Here is a 9880-nt window from a genome sequence, read left to right on the forward strand (position 1 = left end):
GGCTGGATAAAGTTCACTTCAGTGGTAATGGGAGATTATTGTATAAAAGTGTTTTGTTAGCTGGCTATGTTATTTTAAGTGATGGTGGTTTCTCAAGTTCCTGTATATCATCACTTCCTGTATGTTTGTTACATGAATGAAGTGGTCGGGTGACCGGCCTGCCCCTTTCTATTGTTACGCTTTTGGTGGCTATAAAATAAAAGTGAAGAGACTGGGCAGGAGGAGGAGTGCTCAACAGAAGCTCTACGATGAAACACCTTGTCTGACTTTTGATGAGTGTTACCTTTCCTTACACAAAAGAGCTTGATACACGTGCTTTTAAACACGGGGGAAATTCTTTGTGGTTGGTGTACTTCAGTGCACTTTTAGCGCAGCTTGGATATGTACGTCTGACTCAAGCGAATTTGTACAACAGTATCACCAGGAATAACACAAAACTGCAGATATAACATAAAAGGCACATTTACTTAACTACAATCTCTTAACATTCAATATAATGGTCATATCAGTATACATCTACCATGTAACTGGCCTATAGTCTAACAATATAGACAAAAGATACTTAGCCTTAGAATGTATGGTGGTCCCACTTCTTCAATCTAAAACTCCACAGGAAGCTGGTCTCGCTCAGCAATGCCCCAATGGCTAGGTATATTAACACCTGCTCCCCCCATTTCATTGTACCTGTGATGTAAGCACAGGAAGGAGCGGGGTCATGACTATGGAACCACATGGCAGTGTGATGTTACTCACTCTACCATGTGTCCAATTTAAATATCGAAACAGGACTGAATCTCAGCCATGTAACAAACATAAAAAGGACTTTGCCCCTGTGTGAATTCTCTGATTCAGTGGTCCCTTTTTTGCACCACGGACCAGTTTCATGTGAGACAATTTTCCCATAGATTTGGGAGGGAGGACATGCCACCTGTGACCTCATGGAAGAGGTCTTAATGAAGCCTAGCAGCCTTGAACCTATGAAGCTAAACTGCGGGGCACAGGAGCCAATAATTCCCGTTTCTGCAGTTCAACCCTACCTCCCCCTTCGGCCCGGTACCAGATGATCCATGGCCTGGTACTGGTCCTCAGCCTGGTGGTTTGGGATCGCTTCTCTTCTTGCACAAGATTTGTTTTCTGGTGAAAATATTTCCCACAACGTGAATATTAAAATGGCTTCGCCCCTGTGTGAGTTTTTTCATGTTTAGTTAAATATGATTTGTGATTAAAACTTTTCCCACATTCTGAACATGAAAATGGCTTCTCCCCTGTGTGAATTCTCTTGTGTTGAACAAGTTCATATTTGTAGTAAAAACACTTGCCACATTCTGAACATGAAAATGGCCTATCCCCTGTGTGAATTCTCTGATGTCCAATAAGATGTGATTTGTTGTAAAATCCTCTCCCACATTCTGGACATAAATAAGGCTTCTCCCCTGTGTGAGTTCTCTGATGTATAACAAGACATTTTCTGAATGAAAAACATTTGCCACATTCTGAACATAAAAATGGCTTCTCCCCTGTGTGAATTCTCTGGTGATTAACAAGATCTGCTCTGTGTGTAAAACTTTTCTCACATTCTGAGCATGAAAATGGCTTCTCCCCTGTGTGAACTCTCTGATGCCTAACAAGATTCGATTTGTGGTTAAAACCTCTCCCACATTCTAAACATGAGAACGGCCTCTCCCCTGTTTGAGTCTTTTGAGGTTCAACACTTCTGTGATATTTGTTCTGTTTCACAGTCTGTGATAAATCAGAAAATTGAACCTGGTAAAAAGGGTCAGATGATGGATCTTTGGTGTGAAAGGCTGCAGGTATATCGGAGAGAACAGCATGCTCTTTATATGTAGCTTCTCTTATTCCAAGATTATTTGATTTAAAACGTGAAGATATCATGCTTCTGGTGCCGTCATCTGCCAAGGATAAAACTGATTTCATTATTTTTGAATAAGATAACCTAAAATTATATAATTTCATGACTTCCATATAAAAATTTTCACAAATTCTAAAGCATATACCAAAATTCAGTTATCGACTGACTAAACTGTGTTGCATATGGGTTGATCATCAGGTAGACAAATCTACGTTGTTCTCAACAAATGGCCCATGAGTCCGTGTTAGGGTACTTTCACATTTGCGGCAGCAGATTCCGGCAGGCAGTTCCGTCGCCGAAACTGCCTGCCGGATCCAGCAATTCGGAAGCAAATGGATGCATTTGAGAGACGCATTGCAATACTGGATACGTCTTTCTGATTATCATCCGGAAAAACGGATCCGGTATTTTTTATCTTCTCATTTTTAAAGGTCTGCGCATGCGCAGATCGGGAAACCGCATCCGGTTTTCCAGAACACTTAGTACCGGATCCAGCATTAATACATTTCAATGGAAATTAATGCCAGATCCGGAATTCCGGCAAGTGTTTAGGATTTTTGGCCGGAGAGAAAACTGCAGCATTCTGCTGTATTTTCTCCGGCCACAAAACGTAAGAGGGACTGAACTGATGCATCCTGAACGGAATGCTCTCCATTCAGAATGCATTAGGATAAAACTTTTTTCCGGTACTGAGCCCCTAGGACGGAACTCAATACCAGAAAAGAAAAACGCTAGTGTGAAAGTACCGTTACGCTGTGTAAACAAGGATGTGCTGAAAAGTTTACATGGGCACAGCTACTCTATTTTTTATTTTTTTGGGCTGGGGCCTAAGGCTAGTTTTTACATAGTTGCAGCTGTCTCGCCGCCGGTCACAATTTAAGTTAATGGGGCCGGATGACAACGCTGTAGCTACTGGCATAGCCGGAATACAGAGACATCCTGCCGGATGTACAAGCGCTGGTATGAAACTCACCTAAGCTGTTTTTGGCTTTTGCTTGCTGAACCTTAATTTCAAAAATTACTATTCATTTTACATGCAGCTGGCGCACTAAGAGAAGGATTAAGGTTATGGGAGCTTGTCGAGGCGGTTTGGTTATTAACCTAGCTGCAGTTTTGAACTAGCTGAAGGCGGCGTATCGCTTTGTCTAAGGCCTCTTGCACATGACGGTATGGCTTTTTCGGTATTTTGCAGTCCGCAAAAAATACGAGAATGTCCGTGTGCATTTGATTTTTTGTGGAACGGAACAGCTGGCCCCTGATAGAACAGTACTATCCTATTCCGTTGTGAGGACAATAAGGCCTCTTTCACACGGGCGTTGTGGATTTGGCCCGGATAGGATGCGGGTACGTCGTGGAAAAACTTGCAATTTTTCTGCACGAGTGCAAAACATTTTAATGCGTTTTGCACGTGCATGAGAAAAATCGGCATATTTGCTACCCAAACCCGAACTTTTTCACAGAAGTGCGGGTTTGGGTTAGGTGTTGTGTAGATTTTATTATTTTACCTTATAACATGGTTATAAGGGAAAATAATAGCATTCTTAATACAGAATGCTTAGCAAAATAGGGCTGGATGGGTTAAAAAAAATAAAAATAAAATTTAACTCACCTCTTCTTTTTTCTTCTTTGAGGAAAAGGACCTGTGGTGATGTCACTGCGCTCATCACATGGTCCGTCACATGATCTATCACCATGGTGGGGGCCACTAAAATGGTGCATCTCACCCATAGAATGCTGCGTAAGAGGGTGAAATTCTGGGGAAATTGTATTTTTCCTCTCTGTTCATTAGCTAATAAAAGTACACCGATTGCTGTGAAAGAGATAATAAAGCTAGTTGTGCCAATTTTCACCCAAATCTACAGTGTTGGCGTGGCTTCTGGAGGTGTGCCAATTGTATTAGCCCAAAGGCAACGATCTAAGACCCAAGTGATCCCGAGTTGTTACATATAAATACCTCCCAACTTTTGAAAAGAAGGAAGAGGGACACTATGTGTGGCACAGTAAATTCTTTACGCGCTAGGCCATGCCTCTAACTCCGCCCAAAACATAGCTAAACACCTAATCCCACCCAGTCCCCTAAATGCCCCCACATAGTAATTATTCCCCCTTTTTGCCACCACACAGTATTTATGTCCACATTGTGCCCCCTTCACAGATTATGTCCAGATATGTGCCCCTCACACTAGCGATGCCCAGATATGTGGCCCCTCACAGTAGTGATGCCCTGATCTGCCCCCTTGCAGTAATATGCCCAGTTGTGCCCCCTCACAGTAAAATACCCAGTTGTGCCCCCTCACACAAATATGCCTCAGATTTCCCCCCCTCTCAGTAATATGCCCAGGATTGTTCCCCCCTCACCTCGTTCCGCTGCAGCAGGATACACTTTAGCTGCTCTGGTCTGTACAGACGGAGGAGCAGAGGCTGATTGCCGGCCTTGCTCCCTGCACAGACTAGCAGTGTGGAGCACAGACAGGGGAAGGAATGTGCTCTGCTTCATCATTACAGGTAGCTGTCTCTGCTTCTGCTATGGAAGCAGGGACAGCTGCCTGAGAGCGTCAAGTGTAGATAGCAGCACTCATATGTGGACCAGGTGCTAAATCCTCAAAAAAATAATCTTGGACTACAGATGATCATTTTGTAGTAAATGGAGAAAAAATGCAGCACTCCAGATGGTTTGAAAAAACTGGATCCCTTTTATTCACCAATTGCAACGTTTCAACTGCGTGACAAGGACTGCATGGAGCAGTTGGAACTTTTCAATTGATGAATAAAGGGATCTACTTTTTTCAAACTATCAGGAGTGCTGCCTTTCTCTCATTTAACTATATACAGGGAGTGCAGAATTATTAGGTAAGTTGTATTTTTGAAGATTAATTTTATTATTGAACAACAACCATGTTCTCGATGAACCCAAAAAACTCATTAATATCAAAGCTGAATATTTTGGGAAGTAGTTTCTAGTTTGTTTTTAGTTTTAGCTATTTTAGGGGGATATCTGTGTGTGCAGGTGACTATTACTGTATATAATTATTAGGCAACTTAACAAAAAACAAATATATACCCATTTCAGTTATTTATTTTTACCAGTGAAACCAATATAACATCTCAACATTCACAAATATACATTTCTGACATTCAAAAACAAAACAAAAACAAATCAGTGACCAATATAGCCACCTTTCTTTGCAAGGACACTCAAAAGCCTGCCATCCATGGATTCTGTCAGTGTTTTGATCTGTTCACCATCAACATTGCGTGCAGCAGCAACCACAGCCTCCCAGACACTGTTCAGAGAGGTGTACTGTTTTCCCTCCTTGTAAATCTCACATTTGATGATGGACCACAGGTTCTCAATGGGGTTCAGATCAGGTGAACAAGGAGGCCATGTCATTAGATTTTCTTCTTTTATACCCTTTCTTGCCAGCCATGTTGTGGAGTACTTGGACGAGTGTGATGGAGCATTGTCCTGCATGAAAATCATGTTTTTCTTACCTTGCAGACTTCTTCCTGTACCACTGCTTGAAGAAGGTGTCTTCCAGAAACTGGCAGTAGGACTGGGAGTTGAGCTTGACTCCATCCTCAACCCAAAAAGGCCCCACAAGCTCATCTTTGATGATACCAGCCCAAACCAGTACTCCACCTCCACCTTGCTGGTGTCTGAGTCGGACTGGAGCTCTCTGCCCTTTACCAATCCAGCCATCTGGCCCATCAAGACTCACTCTCATTTCATCAGTCCATAAAACCTTAGAAAAATCAGTCTTGAGATATTTCTTGGCCCAGTCTTGACGTTTCAGCTTGTGTGTCTTGTTCAGTGGTGGTCGTCTTTCAGCCTTTCTTACCTTGGCCATGTCTCTGAGTATTGCACACCTTGTGCTTTTGGGCACTCCAGTGATGTTGCAGCTCTGAAATATGGCCAAACTGGTGGCAAGTGGCATCTTGACAGCTGCACGCTTGACTTTTCTCAGTTCATGGGCAGTTATTTTGCGCCTTGGTTTTTCCACACGCTTCTTGCGACCCTGTTGACTATTTTGAATGAAACGCTTGATTGTTCGATGATCACGCTTCAGAAGCTTTGCAATTTTAAGAGTGCTGCATCCCTCTGCAAGATATCTCACTATTTTTGACTTTTCTGAGCCTGTCAAGTCCTTCTTTTGACCCATTTTGCCAAAGGAAAGGAAGTTGCCTAATAATTATGCACACCTGATATAGGATGTTGATGTCATTAGACCACACCCCTTCTCATTACAGAGATGCACATCACCTAATATGCTTAATTGGTAGTAGGCTTTCGAGCCTATACAGCTTGGAGTAAGACAACATGCATAAAGAGGATGATGTGGTCAAAATACTCATTTGCCTAATAATTCTGCACGTAGTGTATTAGTGAGAGTGAGATCTATTACTAAAGATTAAAACTGCAGCACCAACAAGGACAAGCCATAAGGTTATGCATATTGAAGCAATAGCATGTGTCACCAAGATATGTAAATAGTCACATTTTCAAGCACCTAGCTCCAATCTTTGACATGTGGGAGGGATATGAAAGCCAAAATGAAAGCAAAATGTTTTTTTTCCCATATAAAACCTCAATAATCAGATCAAGTTGTGTGGGATTAACGTGCAGTGGCTTTTTTTCATTGATGTGCCAGTTATCGCTGGAAACTGTGAGGGACAGAATTCTTAAACTGAGAGAACTTGGTTTATCAATCTTGCAGATCGCTACACTCCTAGGCCAAGATATCAGCACTGTTCAATGCTGCGTGTCCCGGTGGTTGGGAGAATAATGACAAACTGGAATGACAAGAGTTTCACATAGGAGGACCTCTGCACGGATGGATGGTCTGGTTAGAAGAATGGTGCATAGCGATCCATTCTGTACTGAAATTGGAGATACCATTCCAAGCCTAGGGCGGCAAACAGTGTCTACACAAGCCATCAGAAGGCATCTGAACAACATTGGGATATGAGCCTGATGTCCAGCTACAGGTGTCCTACTGACATCACACCACCACACTCAAAGGCTATCATGGTCCACAGCAAGACAGCAATGGAAGCTGAAATGGAGGTCTATCCTCTTAAGAGAGGAGTCCTGCTTTTTTCTCAGAAACAATGATAGTTGGAAATTGGTCAGGAGACCATGGGGGCAACTCCATGAAACTTCACTCTTATCCTTCTCCTGGGGTTATGGTGTGGAGCAGAATACTGTATGGTAGCTGCACCACTCTAGTCTTGATTTCAGGTACACTAACCACTTAACAGGACAACATCAGGCCACATGTGGCTCATGCTACTGGGAGGAGCGTGTGTGCCCTAAACATGCTACCATGGACTGCAACGTCTTCAGACTTCTCTCCAATCAAACACATCTTGGATTTCATTGGTCAGCAATGGCAAAGGTAGCGGAACGCATCTTGACGATTTGTGTGCTCAAGTGCATTCAGAGTGATGGAACACTCCTCCACCACTAATATATTCACTGATAGCTGCCGAGGCGTGTAAGCATGTGTATTTTTGCACATCATGTCCATAATTGATGCTGAATAAATCAAGATGTTTTTTTCCATGTTTATCATTTGTATATCATTAACATGTCTATCGATCCTGTGATTTCCATAATTCCATGACTTTTCATTCTTGGTGTCGCAATTTCAATAGATGAACAGATCCACAGAATCACAAGAATGCCAATAAGCAGCCTTTTGGATTACAAGCAAAAGGAAGACAATGGCAAGGTGTCCCTCATGGTCGCCTATAACTACTAAATAAACATCTTAAGGAGTATTGCTGCTAAACCTCAAACCATATTCCACAAAGATAATACACTGAAAAATGTTTTCCAAGACCTACCTAATTCATAACTCATGTTTCATCATAGAGTTCGTATAGACACCAAAAATGAAATATGTGAGCTTTATAGAAGATGAGATCCTTGTTATGTAGGAATTATTAACATATAGATTTTTACAGGACTGGTCTACAGCTTTTGATATATTTACTCATATTCCTGTATGTAGCCCAGCAGCCTCTAGACCTCGTGCTGTGAATTGGGACCCAATGTCTAGGTGCTTCATGAATTTCTATAGGATTGAGTGTGAGGAACAGGGCATACCTCATTATCAGTTCCATAGAGCCAAGTTGGCTCATCACCTGGTGCTAGCTTCTGACAGGCAGATGCTAAATGGATCACAACAGAGGATGTTTATCCCACCACAGACTATCACAGACTTCTCATAACGTAAGGCCTGCATTATCATATATGTAAGACTCAGTACATTATTATACAATGGGACAGATAAGATATGCTACACGATAGGCGGTCCATTTATCACATGGCCCAATAATAGTCCAATGTAAAGGGACTATAAAGGCGCATTTAAACAAATAGATAATAGAAACATTGACTGAATTTATTCCGTGCATACAAATTTTGAAAACGTGTGTGTTTAGTCATGTCTATTACCTGGTGATGTGAGGAGCCAGCGATCCTCCATCTTGATGCCATTATCTCCACCTGCCTGATCATCCTGTGGGACATTGTGATGTTCTTCTGAACCATCCTGTGGAAGAAGAGGACTGGGACATCTCTCCGGTGTTCTTCTCTCTTTCTTAACTGTAAAAAAACAAAAAAACATCCAGTGACTGAATTCATTCCTTACATACAGATAATGAGAGGACGTGTGTATTTAGGCCCCTTTCACACAGGCGAGTATCCCGACCCATTCATTTCTATGGGGCTGTTCACATGAGCGGTGATTTTCACGCATCACTTGTGCGTTGCGTGAAAATCACAGCATGCTCTATTTTGTGCGTTTTTCACAAAACGCAGGCCCCATAGAAATTAATGGGGTTGCATGAAAATCGCAAGCAAGTGAGGATGCGGTGCGATTTTCACGCACGGTTGCTAGCAGACGATCAGGATGGAGACCCGATCATTATTATTTTCCCTTATAACATAGTTATAAGGGGAAATAATAGCATTCTGAATACAGAATGCATAGTAAAATAGCGCTGGAGGGGTTAAAAAAATAAAATAAAATAATTTAACTCACCTTAATCCACTTGATCGCGCAGCCGGCATTTCTTCTGTCTTCTTTCTTTTCTGTGTGCAGGAACAGGACCTGTGGTGACATCACTACGGTCATTACATGATCCATCACATGATCTTTTACTATGGTGATGGATCATATGATGGACCATGTGATGACCGGAGTGACGTCACCACAGGTCCTGTTCCTGCACACAGCAAAGAAAGAAGACAGAAGAGATGCCGGCTGCGCGATCAAGTGGATTAAGGTGAGTTAAATATTTTTTTATTTTTTTTTTAACCCCGCCAGCGCTATTTTACTATGCATTCTGTATTCAGAATGCTATTATTTTCCCTTATATCCATGTTATAAGGGAAAATAATACAATCTACAGAACACTGATCCCTAGCCCGAACTTCTGTGAAGAAGTTCGGGTTTGGGTACCAAACATGCCGATTTTTCTCACGCGAGTGCAAAACGCATTACAATGTTTTGCACTCGCGCGGAAAAATCGTGCATGTTCCCGCAACGCACTCGCACCTTTTCCCGCAACGCCCGTCTGAAAGAGACCTTAGTCATGTCTATTACCTTGTGGTGTAAGGGGCTGGTGATCCTCCATCATGACGTCCTTGTACAGATCTTTGTGTCCTTCTAAATACTCCCACTCCTCCATGGAGAAATAGACTGTGACATCCTCACACCTTATAGGAACCTGACAACACAATGATACAGTCATCACCCAGATCCCTTCATAGCGTTCCTGTATAATGTCCCAGCATTCCTAGCAGTGTCACCTCTCCAGTCAGCAGCTCAATCATCTTGTTGGTGAGTTCTAGGATCTTCTCTCTATTGATTTCCTCATGTATCAGGGGATGAGGTAGAAGCCTCGTGATTGGGCTCAGCGTTCTTCCCCATCCTTCAGATACAGGGGCCTGACAGCGCTCACTAGAGGTCTTCTTCACTACTGTGTAGTCCTGGTTATAGA

The 9880-nt window shown here is 42.4% G+C and overlaps 1 protein-coding gene across 1 annotated transcript; it reads right to left on the minus strand.

Annotated features, from left to right (window-relative positions):
- Positions 1–446: 446 nt before the first annotated feature.
- LOC122941941 (gastrula zinc finger protein XlCGF7.1-like) lies at positions 447–9514 on the minus strand. Its single transcript, XM_044299439.1, has 3 exons — positions 9484–9514; positions 8331–8480; positions 447–1910 (listed from the first exon to the last, which is right to left on the minus strand). The coding sequence occupies exons 1-3, from the start codon at positions 9512–9514 to the stop codon at positions 1165–1167; spliced, it is 927 nt and encodes a 308-aa protein (XP_044155374.1). The 3' UTR covers positions 447–1164.
- Positions 9515–9880: the final 366 nt, after the last annotated feature.

This window comes from Bufo gargarizans, chromosome 6 (genome assembly GCF_014858855.1).
Source record: "Bufo gargarizans isolate SCDJY-AF-19 chromosome 6, ASM1485885v1, whole genome shotgun sequence".
In the NCBI taxonomy this organism is placed as follows: domain Eukaryota; kingdom Metazoa; phylum Chordata; class Amphibia; order Anura; family Bufonidae; genus Bufo; species Bufo gargarizans.